The 15882-nt window shown below is 44.6% G+C and overlaps 1 protein-coding gene across 2 annotated transcripts in view; it reads left to right on the forward strand.

Annotated features, from left to right (window-relative positions):
• Nucleotides 1-9341: 9341 nt before the first annotated feature.
• Nucleotides 9342-15882, forward strand: part of REPS2 (RALBP1 associated Eps domain containing 2) — a 216295-nt gene continuing 209754 nt past the window's right edge. For both annotated transcript variants that reach the window (XM_023555186.2, XM_064278045.1), the window contains exon 1: nucleotides 9342-9566. In XM_023555186.2, coding sequence (XP_023410954.2) covers nucleotides 9342-9566 — 225 coding nt within the window. The remainder of the gene's footprint in view (nucleotides 9567-15882) is intronic.

The following is a 15882-nucleotide window of genomic DNA, read 5'->3' on the forward strand; positions in this document are numbered from 1 at the left end:
CATTGAGTGACGCAGGAAGTATTAAAAGAAGATAGAAGGAACACACAAAGTCAATGTACCAAAGAGAATTGGTTGATATTGGTCAGGAGGTAGCATATGATCAGGAATTGATGGTACTGAAGGAAGACATCCAAGCTGCACTGAAGGCATTGGTGAAAAACAAGGGTCCAGGAATTGATGGAATACCAATGGAGATGTTTCAGTCAACAGATTCAGCCCTGGAAGTACTCTCTCGTCTATGCCAAGAAATCTGGAAGACAGTTGCCTGGCCAACTGACTGGAAGAGATCCATGTTTATGCCCATTCCAAAGAAAGGTGATCCAAGAGAATGCAGAAATTATTGAACAATATCATTTATATCACATGCCAGTAAAATTTTGCTGAAGATATTTCCAAAACAGTTGCAGCAGTACATCAACAGGGAATGGCCAGAAATTCAAGCTGGATTCAGAAGACGACGTGGAACCAGGGATATCATATTATTGCTGATGCGTGAAGGATTTTGGCTGAAAGCAGAGAGTAACAGAAAGATGTTTACCTGTGTTTTATTGACTATGCAAAGGCATTTCACTGTGTGGATCATAACAAATTATGGATAACATTGTGAAGAATGGACATTCCAGAACACTTAATTGTGCTCATGAGGAACCTGTTCATAGATCAAGAGGCAGTTGTTCAAACAACATTGGGATAGTGAGTGGTTTAAAATCAGAAATGGTGTGTGTCAGGGTTGAATCCTTTCACCACACTTATTCAATTTGTATGCTGAGCAAAGAATCTGAGAAGCTTGACTATATGAAGAAGAATGTGGCATCAGGATTGGAGGAAGACTCATTAACAACCTGCGTTATGCAGATGGCACAACCTTGCTTGCTGAAACTGAAGAGGACTTGAAGCACTTACTGATGAAGATCAAAGACCACAGCCTTCAGTGTGGATTACGCCTCAACATAAAGAAAACAAAATCCTCACAACTGGACCAATAAACAACAAGATGATAAACGGAGAAAAGATCGAAATTGGCAAGGATTTCATTTTACTTGGATCCACAATAAACATGCTTGGAAGCGGCAGTCAAGAAATCATATGACGTATTGCGTTGGGCAAATCTGATGCAAGAGACCTCTTTAAAAAGGTTAAAAAGCAGAGATGTCACCTTGAGGACTAAGGTATGCCTAACCCAAGCCACGGTATTTTCAACTGCCTCATATGCCTGTGAAATCTGGACTATGAATTAGGAAGACCAAACAAGAATTGATGCCTTTGAATTACGGTGTTGTCGAAGAATATTGAATATACCATGGACTGCCAGAAAAATGCACAATTGTCTTGGAAGAGGCACAGCCAGAATGTTCCTTAGAAGCAAGGATGATGAGACTTGGTCTCGCGTACTTTGGACATGTTATCAGCAGGGACCAGTCCCTGGAGAAAGATATCATGCTTGGTAAAGTAGAGGGTCAGTGAAAAAGAGGAAGACTCTCAAGGAGATGGATTGATACGGTGGCTGCAACAATGGGCTCAAGCACAACAACGATTGTGAGGATGGTGCAGGACCGGGCAGTGTTTTGTTGATGAATAGACGGTAGCGATGATGAAAAGGAGAAACCAAGCCTTGGCCCGCTGACGATTTCCTGTGGCAACTGCATCCTGGGTGGTGGGCAGGTTGACTGGTGGGCTCTGGAGGCACCCAGGCCAAGGCAGCGGCGGTTCGAGGGGAGCCGTCAAGCGGGTGAATCATCCCGGCAAAGACCAAGAGCCGAGGCAGCAGATAGCAACACCAAAACATGGCTGAAATGGCATGGACTTTCTGGAGCAGCTAAAATCCTGCATAGTTTGGTCTTGGACGTCTGGTCTCTGGGCCCTATGGTGTTACCTCCTGTGACAGGGTCACTTGGTGTGGTCTGTGCCCTCCCCTCCCCCCCGCCCCAGTGACGCCACTGGCACCTCCCGTTGTTATTCCGTGCCTCTTCTGGTGTCCCCTTAGGCTTGCAGCTGGGGACAAGTGCCTTCTTCTGCCCCCCCCTCACTACACTTCTAGGCTCAGTTCTGTAGTTCCGTGAGAATAGCCATAAACAATACGTAAATGAGTGGTTGTGGCTGTGTTCCAATAAAACTTTATTTATGGACACTGAAATGCAAATTTCGTATAAATGTCATGAGATATTATTCAGTGCATAGAAAGCACTACTTTTTTCCAACCATTAGAAAATAAAAAGTAATGTTAACTTAGAAGCTGCACAAAAATCGTGAAGGGGCAAATATTGTATGAGACCACTATTAAAAGAACTCAAGAAATAGTTTAAACAGAGAAGAAAACATTCTTTGATGGTTATGAGAGGGGGTAGGGAGGGAGGGAGAGGGAGATTCACTAATTAGATAGTAGACCAAAACTAATTTAGGTGAAGGAAAGGACAACACACAATACAGGAGAGGTCAGCACAACTGGACTAAACCAAAAGCAAAGACGTTTCCTGAATAAACCGAACACTTTGAAGGCCAGCATAGCAGGGGCGGGGGTTTGGGGGCCATGGTTTCAGGGGACATCTAGCTCAATTGGCATAATAAAGTCTATTAAGAAAACATTCTGCATCCCGTTTTGGAGAGTGGTGTCTGGGGTCTTAAATGCTAGCAAGCGGCCATCTAAGATGAAACAATTGGTCTCAACCCACATGGAGCAAAGGAGAATGAAGAACACCAAAGACACAAGGTAAATATGAGCCCAAGAGCCACATAAATCAGAGACTACATCATCCTGAGACCAGAAGAACCAGATGGTGCCCGGCTATAACCGATGACTGCCATGACAGGGAACACAACAGAGAACCCCTGAGGGAGCAGGAGAGCAGTGGGATGCAGACCCCAAATTCTCATAAAAAGACCAGACTTAATGGTCTGACTGAGACTAGAAGGACCCTGGAGGTCATGGTTCCCTGACCCTCTGTTAGCCCAAGACAGGAACCATTCCCAAAACCAACTCTTCAGACACGGATTGGACTGGACTGTAAGACAGAAAATGATACTGGTGAAGGGTGAGCTTCTTGGATCAAGTAAACACATGAGACTATGTGTGCAGCTCCTGTCTGAAGGGGAGATGTGAAGGCTGAGGGGAACAGAAGCTGGCCGAATGGACATGGAAATACAGGGTGGAGAGGAGTGTGCTGTCTCATTAGTGGGCGATCAACTAGGAGTATATATATAAAAAAAAACTAGTGCCATCGATTATAGCCAGGTGTATATAAGGTTTTGTTTGAGAGACTGACTTGATTTGTAAACTTTCACTTAAAGCACAATAAGAATTAAAAAAAAAAAGTCAAGGGGTCAACTCTGGCTCAACGGTTGCAGTTTGCCAACCCGTTTTCAATTCTATTCCATATAGGGAGGGGGCATTGGAGGTTCAGTGGAAGAATTCTTGATTTCCGTGTGGTAGACATGGGATCAATTCCCAGCCAATGCACCTGGTAAACAGTCACCATTTGACTGCCAGTGGAGGCTTTTATGTTGCTATGATGATAAACAGATTTCAGCGGAGCTTCCAGACTCAGACAGACTAGGAAGAAAGGCCTGGTTATCTACTTCCTAAAATCAGGCAACAAAAATCCTATGGATCACAAATGGTCTGATCCACAACTGATCATGGGGATGGTGGAGGACTGGGCAGCATTTCACTCTGTTGTGCATGAGGTTGCCATGAGTCGGAGGTTAACTCAACAGCACCTAACAACCACACCAAATCCATATGGGGAACCAGTACCTTGTACTGAGTTTGTTGAGCTAAGCTGTCATGTTCATGTAGGGCATTAATAGTGGATTTAAAAGGAGAAAAGCATGACTCGAATATCTCATGGTTCCCCTTGAACATATTGTTCTGGCTTTTCTGGCCACGACGGAGCCAGAACAAGCACGTAAGCTTAGAACCACAAAAAGTACAACCTTCTAGAAGGCTCTTGTTTAATGTCAGCCTTAAGGGATATGAGTGTTTTTAGTTTCTACATTACTATCTTTGTTTAATTTGAAGTTTGAGAACTATTTCTTCTATTGAAGAACATGTAGAAGTGAAGAATAGCACTTGGCATTCCTTATATATTAAAATATTTTTTTAAATGCCGTTTTTTCCCTCCTGGGTCCTGGGTTTAAAAATTACTGCTGTTTGACAGTTTCTTATAAAGCTCAATGTAGGCTTACATTACGATCCAGCAATCATGCTCCTAGGTGTTTAACCAAATGAGCTGAAAACATATGTCCACATAAAAGCCTGTACACAAATGTTTATAGCAGTTTTATTCCTAATTGCCCCAAATTGGAAGCAACCAAGATGTCCTTCAAGAACTGAATGAAGAAATAAAATGTGGTACATTCATACTGTGGAGTATTATTCAGTGATAAAAAGAAATGAGATATCAAGCTATGAAAAGATATAGAGGAACTTGAAATGCATATTGCTAAGTGAAAGAAGCTAGTCTGAGAAAGCTACATACTAACCATGTTTTCGAAAAGGCAAAACTATAGAGACAGTGTTGCTAGGGATTCACGTGGAGAGGGGAGGATGAATAGGTAGAGTTCAGGGTATTTTCAAGACAGTGAAACTATTCTGTAGGATACTGTAATGGTGGGCACATGACATTATGCATTTGTCAAAACCCATAGGACTATAGAAGGCAGAGTGAACCCTAAGTTCAGTTAATACTAACGTATCATAGTGATTCCTCCATTGTAACAAATGGACCACAGGGATGCACCATGTAAACAATAGGAGAAACAGTGTGAGGGGAAGAGGGGGGCCTAAGGACATTCTGTACTTTCTGCACACCTAAAACTGCTCTAAGAAATGAAACATTTTTTTAAAAGCAAGTTTATAAAAACACACATGCTAAATCACTGCTGCTTGATTGCTTCACATCCTCGAGCGAACAGCCTTCACTCTGCTTCTCAGAGCCCTTCAGGGCTGCCTGTCTTTCCTTACCCAGTATTATTGTTGTTGTTGGGTGCCTGTTGACTTGATTGCAACTCATCGCCACGCCGTATCCATATAACAGATTAGTAAGGTTTTCTTGGTTGTAATCTTTCGGGGAGCAGACTGCCAGGTCTTTTTCCTGTGGATCCGCTGGGTGGGTTTGAACCACCAACCTTTCAGTTAGCATCTGAGCGCCTAACCGTTTGCACCACCAGGACTGCTGTCCCTCTAGTCCTCGCTTCCTTGGCTCCTCCTTCTCCTGTGATGCTACCTCTCTGTCCTGTCCTTTCTCTTCCCCAACCCCACCCATTTATCACCAGCCCCTTCATCAAGCCTTCCTGGTTGGGCTCTAGCTCAGGGATTTTTCTCTTCTCTAAACTCCCACAGCACTTAGCCTGGGGTGCACAATTTAGCACTTAATTATATATTGTCTTTTATTGTTTGTTTTTGTTTCCTCTTTTTCACGAGGGCTGCATACTCCTTGAAAGAACACATTTTGTGTGAATGTGTATGTGTATCACAGTACTCTAGTAGGGCCATGGTAAATGCTTCCTGTTCCACCAATACATGTTGTCTGAGTGATGGATTGATAGGTACAGATGGGAGACTCTTGACCTATCTCTGCAGTATCTGCAGCTTAATAAGTATCTGTCAGATTTATTAAACTGAGTTGAGTAATGAAGAAGATCAGCTTTGAACTGGGTATTCAGCTGGGCAAATCATATCAACTCTGCATCCATTTTTTCATCTGCAAAATGGAGATAAAAGTGTCTTCAGCCTACCTCAGAGAGTTATTGTGAGACTTAAATGAATAATGTGTATGAAAGTGCTTTGAAAAGTCACCAATCACTATGTGAACTATAAATATTCTTGTATCTCACATTTCCTTTGCCATGAGTCACAGGGGAAAGTAGGGTTTGGTGTTTATCATGGAGAGGGGGGTCCCTTTGCAACCTTTGTTCGAATGGTGTGCCACTCTCAGGGAAGCCTGAGAACAACTGGAAAGGTTGTTTTTTTAGTTGCTGTCTAGATGGCTGATACTTATGATGACCTTATGTATAACAGAACGAAACATTGCCTGGTCTTATGCCATCTCCATGATCTTTGAGATGTTTGAGGCCATTATTGCGGCTGTCACGTCTATACATCTCACTGATGGTTTCCCTTGTTTTCACTGATCCTCTACTTTACCGAACGAGATATCCTTTTATAGCAATTGGTCTTTCCTGATGATGGGTCCAAAATAAGCGAGTTGAAGTCTCACCATCCTCACTTCTAAGGAACATTCTGATTGTATTTCTTCTAAGACTGATTTGTTCATTCTTTTGGCAGCCCATGGTATATTCAGTATTCTTCGCCAACACCACAGTTGGAACATATCAGTTCTTTTTCTGTCTTCTGTTTTCATTATCCAACTTTCGCATACATATGAAGTGTTTGAAAAGACAATGGCTTGGGTCAGATGTACCTTAGTCATCAAAACTGACAGATGGGTGGTGGACTAGAAAGGTAAGAAGAGAATAGCATTATCTCTTGGCTTCTACTTTTCCTGACTCCAGTGTAGATGCTTAAGGAGCTAGGATGATGTTGACTATTTGAGTTATATTTTAAATTTTGGTGATATGGGAAGGTATTACAGTAGTGGAAAATACAAAGGTGGTGAGATTTCGAAACGGAAATTCCTAAGCTAAGTTAGTCTTCACTGCTTGGAACTTACCTACCCTTTCTGTACCCTTGTTCCCAAGCCTATTGATATCTTAATTCTCTTCTGGGAGATCTGAATCTTTCTTCAGATTGCGAAAGAGACACATTGCTCTGGCCATCCTTATGAAGTTGACATTTTTCCTTTTCCTTCTTATGTGTCGCTCTTCCTCTATCCCTTTTTTTTTTCATCTTGATCATCTCCTGATTATTTTTCCTTCTTATCTTTTTCTGTCCTTGATCCTTATTTTAGTTGGCCATAATACCAAGGTATATTTATTATCATCAGTGGTATTTCTTGAGATGTCTTTTTCTGTTCTTAATTTATTTATACAAATAATTTATTTTGTTGTTGTTATTGAGAATACACCCAGCAAAAAATACACCAACTTAAGTTTCTACATGTACAATTCAGTGACATTGATTACATTCTTTGAGTTGTGCAACGATGCTCACCCTCCTTTTCTGAGTTGTTTCTCCCGTTAACTGTTTTTAATTAAAACTATTGGGGCAAAAGTTTTATATATCTCTTTATTAAAGCAATTTCTAAAATGGAATTTTTTTTTTATTGGTGCTTCACCCTGGACTGATTTCTTTTTCCCCTTTGGTTAGTATTTCCCAGCTAGGCTTAATGAATATAATTCTGCCATCCTTCTCAGGAATATTGACATTTCAAGAGCTGCCACTGACTGGCTGTGTGATCTCAGTCACTTATTCCTCTTTCAGCTGGGAAGTAGCTACCAGTAAAAAAACCCGTTGCCCTTGAGTCAATCCAATTCATGGCGATCCCATGTGCTTCAAAGTAGAGTTGCCCTCCCCAGGGTTTTCATAGCTGTGACCTTTCAGAAGCAGACTACCAGGTCTTTCTTCCAAGACGCCTCAGGGAGGATCTGAACTGCCAAACTCTCTGTTAGCAGCCGAGTGTGCTAAAAAAGGAAAAGAGATGCAAATATGCAGGCCTGATGATGGAATTGCCAGTGCAGTCAGTGGTGGGGTAAACATTTTCCTTCCAGTGGAGTCTTTTCAAGTCTTTCTCTTAAAAGTGGCTAGAGCAATAGTCAAGGGAACTGACGATGGAGCAAGCAGATTTGAAAAATATAGTGTGCACACTTTAGAATGGAGAGAAATGGAGGGTCACATGGGCAGGGGTCTAAAGATGTAGGTTCTAGTGTTGACTTTGGTGTGAACTTGTACAAGTCTTGCAGCCTTTTAAAAAAACATAACTGTTTTCCCACCTAAAGAAACATTCCCTTTGGGGGGCACCAACCCCCTCTTACTGAGGCCTGTATTTTCAGGCCCTAGAGGATACACCAGAAACCCTGGTGACATAGTGGTTAAGAGCTACGGCTGCTACCCAAAAGGTCAGCAGTTTGAATCCACCAGGCGCTCCTTGGAACCTCTATGGGGTAGTTCTACTCTGTCCTATATGGCTGCTATGAGTCGGAATCAACTCCACGGCAATTGATTGGGTTTGGTTTTTGGTTTAGAGGATAAACCTTTTACCCGTTGCCATCTAATTGATTCCAACTCATAGCAACCCTTTAGCACAGAGTAGGACTGCCTCATAGGGTTCCAAGGCTGTAATCTTTACTGGAGCAGACTGCCACATCTTTCTCCCCACAGAGTGGCTGGTGGGTTCCAACCACAGACCTTTCAGTTAGCAGCTGAGCGCTTAACCACTGCTCTACCAGAGCTCCTTGTTACACAGTAGATATTCAACCAGTGTTGGATGAATGAAGGTGCAAATCAAATAGCACTGTTTCCTCATCTGTAAAAGAAGGAGTTGGACAAAATGATCTCCCAAAAGGACCTTTTTGTTTCTGTTGTTGTTGTTAGGTGCCCTCCAGTCGATTTCAATTTATAGCGACCCCATGTGACAGAGTGGAACTGCCCCATAGGGTTTTCTTGGCTGTAATCTTTATGAGCCGATTGCCAGGTTTTTCTCTTGCGGAGCGTTTCACTTTTTTGCTCCTATTACTCTAATATTTAACACTAAATATTTAACACCATCCTATGTTATTCCTTGTTAAGGCTCAAGCTCAGGTTTGAAGCATTCTTGAGAAAGTGGCTTAACCCAGTTGCCACCCCGAACGCTATGGGGAGTCACTGCTATGGGGAGTCACTGCGACCTCGTTCGGATGGGGATCCCTGTCCTGCAGCTTTTCAGGACATAAGCAGTGCTGATATGGAAAGAAGGAAATCAACTTTCCCATGCCACATCCCTTTTCTGGGAAGGGCCTGGCGCGGCGTGGGCACCACACCTGCTCCACCCTCCTAGGGAGAAAGCACGGCCTTCTGCGTCCCTGAACTCGCCCTTCTCCAGGTGGGTCCAGACGGCCCTCTTTCCAGCTAGGGCGGAGCGATCAAGACGGCGCTCCTGCGCAGCTGGGCGCGGCGCTGGGCCCCGGGCGCAGGCCGAGCAGGTGAGGGGCAGGGGGCGGGCAGCGCGCCAGTTAGCTACCTGGCGCGGGCGGGGCGGGGCGGGGCGCGGCGGGGCGGGGCGGGCGCGGGCGCCCCCGGGCGGCGATTGGCCGGCACGCGCCTGTCTCCATGTGCCGCGCGGCGGAGGCACAACATTCAAGCCGGGGGCGGGGCGCTCGCCGGAGGAAGCGGCGGCGCGGCGGCAGCTGCAGGGCGTGGGGGCGGCGGCGAGGCCCCAGCCGGCTCGGCGGTGCGGGTCGTGCAGGCCATGGAGGTAGCCGGCGGGGGCGGCTCGGGGTCGCCGCTGCTGCTGAGCGACGCCGAGCAGCAGTGCTACTCCGAGCTGTTCGCGCGCTGCGCCGGAGCCGCGGGCGGGGGCCCCTCCGGACCCCCCGAGGCCGCCCGCGCTGTCCCCGGGGCGGCCACGGCTGCTGCTGGCCCGGTGGCCGACCTGTTCCGGGCGTCGCAGCTGCCCGCCGAGACGCTGCACCAGGTAGGACCCTGCGGCCCCTGCTCCTGCGCGTCGGTGGGGACCGTGTCTGCAGGAACGTGGGGGCGGGGCGGCCAGGGGCCAGGAGGCCTCGGCCAGGTAGCAGAGATGGGGCTCCGCAGCCGGGGATGGCGGCGACGACGCCCTTGACCCCCGGGGACACCCAGCTCTTCCACAGCTCAGCCCCTTCACAAGGCTGGGTGCGCTGTAGGTTTTCCTTCCTGGAGACGGGCTGACACTCCCCCCACCCCCTGGCCATTTCTGGGCTCTGCAGCCACCCAGACTCAAAGTTTGCCCTGTTCTGGAAGTGGTGTTTGTTTTGGCTGGTGTCTGGGTTAACCTCTGCTCTTCTCTCCTGCCCCTCCCTCCCCTAGGCGGATGGGAAGGGAGTGGGGGTGCTCAGGGTGCCTTGCTGGGATTTGAACTTGAAGGAGGTATGTGCCTGTAGGGCTGGGGGCCCAGGACTAAATGTTGTCCTCTGTATACTTGTACGGCATACACATAGCTACTAGATGTATTTGTCCACTCACCTATTTCTTAGTATTAGTATTAGTATTAAGCTGGAAAACCTTAAAGACAAGTTTCAGAGCAGGAACACAGGGCTGCGAGACAACTTCTATCAAGTCAAAGCCAAGCTTGCCATTTTGGAGCTGGAGGTGTATCCCAGACGTACACTGTGGAGAGCAGCTGTAGCTTCCGATCTTAGCATTACTTGAACTTGAAATAGAATTGGAAGGAAACGAGTGTTATAGCTCCCTCCTTTTCGCCACCCCCAACCTGGAAAAGCGGGTGGGGGGCGGGGATTGAGCCACAGCAGATGCCGTTTTATGCTTTCCTTGGAGAAAGACTACTTGATACGCACTTTGCCTTTGGATGCCGCCAGCACTTCATGGTGATAAGATTCTTAATATCAGGCACAGAATGGGAAATGAAGCTTTTCTTAAAATCAATTCTCAGTTTTACAGTTATTGACACCAATAGAATATTTAGAGTGGTGATTGATATTTTAAAGTCTGGTTCCAAAGGAGTATTGAGGGTTTTGTGGTTCATTTTCAATATCACTATTTGTAGGTATTTTCTATTCATTTACGACTGTGTTTTTTGCTGTTGGAGTGTGCTTATGCCCTTATGTTTGTGAGTGTCTTGTTGTTGAGTGCCTTCAAGTCGATTTCGACTCTTAGTAAGTCTATAGGACGGAGTAGAACTGCCCTGTAGGGTTTTACCTAGGATGAAATCTTTACGCACATCGCCGGATCTTTTGTCCTGCGGAGCCTTTGCAGCTGCAGACCTTTTGGTTAGCAGTCAAGTGCTTAACCATTGCACCACCAGGGCACCTCTCCACCTTTTAGAAGTTAGGATTTCTGAAAATGGTGTTAGTATTCACAGATGTTAGCATGGCTGTTTGTACCCAAAGAAGTCCACAATATGTAGACAGTTCTGCTACTGCTGTTTAGCAGTTGAGCTGGAGCGCCTCGGTGTATGCATCTGTAAAATGATAGCATGGTTTTCATGGACATTGAAGCAGTGTCTGTAAGTCACTCTGAAGCCTTCGGAGGGAAAGTCGTGTCTTAAAACATAAACCATGGCTATTACGTGAGGCCCTGAGGATACTCTCAAGCACAACGTATTTATTAAAGGCCATAGCTACTGCCATGAAGTTCCTGGGTGGTACACAAGATTAACACACTCGGCTGCTAACAGAGAGGTTGGCAGTTCAGATCCTCCCTGAGGTGTCTTGGAAGAAAGACCTGGCAGTCTGCTTCTGAAAGGTCACAGCTATGAAAACCCTGGGGAGGGCAGCTCTACTTTGAAGCACATGGGATCGCCATGAATTGGATTGACTCAAGGGCAACGGGTTTTTTTACTGGTAGCTACTTCCCAGCTGAAAGAGGAATAAGTGACTGAGATCACACAGCCAGTCAGTTGCAGCTGGGAACCTGTTCAGGCGTATTGTGTTGTCAGTACTACGTTGAGTGAAGAGCCCCTGTGGCGCAGTGGTTAAAGCGTTCAGCTATGAACCAAAAGGTCGGCCGTTTGAACCCACCAGCCGCTCCTCGGGAGGAAGATGTGGCAGTCTGCTTCTGTGGAGATTTATGGTCTTGGAAACCCGACGGGGCAGTTCTACTCTGTCCTGTAGGGTTTCTATGAGTCGGAATGACTGGATGGCAGTGGCAGTACACTGTGTTGAGAGGAGGTGGGCAAATTCAGTGTGAATGTGCTGTTGACTCTTCAGCAGTCAGGGAGGGGGCTTTCTTGGTATTAGAACCCATGCTCCTTTGAGGCATATGTGATTTTAAAAGAACCCAAGGCAGAGTGCCTTTGCATAAATGGGATTATATTCTTCTTAAAAATTTTGATTTTATTGTGCTTTAGGTGAAAGTTTACAGCTCAAGCTAGCTTCTCATATAAAAATTTTATACACATTGTTATGTGACCCTAGTTGCCATCCCTGTAATGTGACAGTACACTCCCTCTTTCACCCCAGATTTCTCGTGTCCATTCACCTAGCTCCTATCCCTTTCTGCCTTCTCACCTCGTCTCTGGACAGGAGCTGCTCATTTAGTCTCATGTATCTACTTGAGCTAAGAAGCACACTCTTCACAAGTATCATTAATGTCTTATAGTCTAATCTTTGAAGAGTTGGCTTTGGGAGTGGTTTTAGTTCTGGGTTAACAGAGAGTCCGGGGACTGTATCTTCTTGGGCTCTTCCAGTCTCAGTCAGGCCATTAAGTCTGGTCTTTTTAGATGAATTTGAGTTCTGCACCCCACTTTTCTCCTACTTTGTTAGGGACTCAGTTGTGTTTCCTGTCAGGGCAGTCATTGGTGGTAGCCGGGTACCATCTAGTTCTTCTGTTTTCAGGCTGATGGAGTCTCTGGTTTATGTGGCCCTTTTGTCTTTTGGGCTAATATTTTCCTTGCATCGGTGGTGTTCTTCATTTCTTCTTTGCTCAAGGTGGCTTGGGACCAATTGATGTATCTTAGATGAGGGCTTGCTAGCATTTAAGATCCCAGCTGACACTCACCAAAGTGGGATGCAGAACGTTTTCTTCATTGAGATTATATTCTTGATGTCCAGTTGAAACCTGCTTGCAAAAAATTGCTTCAGATGGTGGCAGAAGGGGGCATCCCTATAAGATTGTTGGAGCAAGTCTCTCTCAGAGCTTTAAGCTGCCTTCTTCAACCTGGCAAAAAAACAAAACAAAATGCATTCTTCCCCTTTAGCCTAATAAAATTATAGTAGCCCAGATTCTTCATACAGGTGAAAAGGAACATTAAAGGTGCCCTGGACAGGGAAATGTTACCTGAAAAGATTAAAACAAAGTCAGCCGCTGGCAGCCACTTGATTCTCCCCACCACTTTGGTAGTGGGTTTTGGTAGTGTGTAGTGTGGTATGTATGGGATATGTGTGTGTGCTCCATTTGCCTTGATTTGCACTATTTTGAGTGTGTGTTAAGCATTTTTGAAAACAAATGTAGACATTTTTACTCTTTTCCTGTTAAACAGGAAGCTGTAAGTGTAAATTCAAGTTGCCCAACAGGTATAACTGCTCAAATCATGGTGACACTAACCGGCTTAGGTAGTTTCTATGGTAACAGCCAGATTTTCTTCTTAATAAAACCAAAAAAAAAAAAAAAAAAACAAACAAACCCATTGCCCTTAAGTGGATTCTGACTCATAGTGACCCCATAGGACAGAGTAGAACTGCCCCATAGGGTTTCCAAGGCTGTAATCTTTACAGGAGCAGACTGCTACATCCTTCTCCCGCAGAGTAGCTGGTGGGTTCAAATTGCAGACCTTTCAGTTAGCAGCTGAGGTCTTCAACTACTCTGCCACCAGGGCTCCTTAATACGCATACATTTAAGTTTAACTTAATGTTCCTGAAAGGGTGAGAATATTACCTGGAGTAAATGTTCTGTTGAAGTACTTAATTTGTCTCTTCCTTGGAGTAAAAATAAAGCACTTCACCTTTTAACTTTGTCGTGGAAGTGAGCCTACAGAGTTGTCTTGGGGTTTTTGTCTGTTGACTTATGTTTTAGTGCATCGTAGTCGCCTATTTTAAAAGACCTTCTTGAGCCTCTTTATAGAGTATTTATCTCACTTCATGTGCTGATTTATTAAAAACTGGACTCTAGTACTAGGCGGGAAAAATGGTAGAATGAAATACTTAAGCTAGAAAAAAAGTAAATGTTCGAGAAACAGGTAAATAATTTTTCTTTACTGTTTCACGATTGTTAGAGTCATTGGTTTCCCAGTTTGTGCAGTATTTCATTGGTATTCAAAGGCTGGCATTTTACTAACTAGCAGGCATAAAGTTTGGTGGGAATTAGAAGGTCTGGGTTTAAAAACAGGGCTTGGAACCAGTTCCTTCCAGTTCAAACCCCTGCTGAGAATTTGCATTTCTTGCACGTTCCCAGGAAGTGTGCATAAGAATCACCTGGGGATCAGGTTACACTGTAGATTCTGAATCAGTATATCTGGAGTGAAACTGGACCAAACCAGTCGGGAGCCCTGATTGAAAACAGATGTGACTCCTGGCTTTGGTTTTCTCATCTTCATAAAGAATGCGGTGTAGATTGGGTCGGCAAACTTGTTCTGTAAAGGGCTAGGTAGTAGATATTTGAGGCTTTGTAGACCATTCGGGCTGTCACAAGGACTGCACTCTGCCATTGTAGCCATAGACAGTAAACATTATTTTCCAAACCCAGCTTGCCTTGAGGTTGGCCCTAGTTTGCTGACCCCTGCTGTGGACGATTCTGATGGGGCTGTTTTGTGGCACATGATGGTAGATTGTTTGCAGAAATGATTGCAGTTATTTCCTTTCCTGTAGCCCGGCCCCTTTCCAGTGTAACTTTGCATCTCCGCCCATCCAGAGGGCTCATCTATTGCCCAGTCCCTTAAATCGGAGCTGTCTTTGTGAATTGCTTTGGCTAGCAGAATGGAGTGGAAGTGATGGTGCGTCAGCTCCCCGCCTGGACCTCCAGAAACTTCTGCGCTCTCTACCAGAACCCTCCTACCACCGTGAAAGCATGATGAGAGACCACGTGAGGCAGAAATGGCTCTGTTACTACCTGTGGCACCTTGGGCATCATAATTTACTTCCCTGTGCCTCAGTTTCCTCATCTGTAAAATGCAGAGAATAAGATGACCTGTCAAAAAGGGTTGTATGAGAATTAAATAAGTTAATATTTATAAAGTGCTTAGAGCAGTGGCTGGCATGCAGTATGCTCAAAAGTATTTGTTAAATATACTGTGCCTTAGCAGGATCACGTGGAATCTAGTGGGCAGACTTTGGACGGAGCCCTGGTGCTGGCCCTTGCAAGCCAGGTACTTAACTATGGGAAAACAGGAAGAAAATTGGGCGATTGTGAGGCTTAAGTATGTTGAGTGCCCAGCACATACCAAGCCCTTAAAGGTTAGCTGTTGTTCTTTTGGTGTCCAGTTTACTTATTGTTGTCAAATCTAAAGGACAAATAGTTGAAAGATACCAATCAGGGTAGTGAAAAAAGCAGTTTCGTGAATGCCCTCATTCAACATATTTGAGCATTTGTTGTGTATCATGCCCTGTCCTAGGTGCTGAGGTTACAGCAATGAAGAAAACAAAAATCCCTGTTCTCATGGAGCTTACATTCCAACACAGATATTTTTATTCAGACTTTTTGTTTGGATAAGAAAAAATATCTACCTTAAACTGGCATGTTTTATATTTGACGTAATGAGTCAACAAACGATGTCGACTCCTGTAAACTCTGTATCAGGCAGGATCAGATTTCAGTTTACCCGGCATGCTGTGTAATTTTCAAGTTGTCGGTATAATTGATTTTCACTTTCACAGTAGTTGGTTCTTGGACATGAAGGGGACTAGGTATAAAAAACACTGTTGGTTCAGCATTATCGGGGAAATCATTCAGTGGGGGAAAAGGAGAAAAAAAAAAACCAATAAGTAATGTCTGATGGTTTGAGCAGTCTTGAACGAGGTAAAGAAGTAAAAGCTGTGGTAAGTAGGAGATATTTCATAAACATCTGCACACAGCCTTGCTTTTGGGAGGAAGTCGTTTTTTAAAGGTTTTATTGTAATTCTTTGAAGCATCTGTTTAATCATTAAAGAAAACTACCAGGTAAAAGACAAAATTCTTGCGTATTTTTCCCATTGCTAGATTATTAGCTGGAACTATTTTTAAAAAACGGAAGTGAAACAGTGTTCTGTTTTTGCATTTTTATACCATGTTTTCTAACACTAACATAGAGGCCGGCATACAAAAACACTAGCTCCTGGATGGTGGCCTTTTTTTTTTTTTTTCTAAAAGAGAATGAATGATGG

This window comes from Loxodonta africana, chromosome X (assembly GCF_030014295.1).
Source record: "Loxodonta africana isolate mLoxAfr1 chromosome X, mLoxAfr1.hap2, whole genome shotgun sequence".
NCBI classification, from domain to species: domain Eukaryota; kingdom Metazoa; phylum Chordata; class Mammalia; order Proboscidea; family Elephantidae; genus Loxodonta; species Loxodonta africana.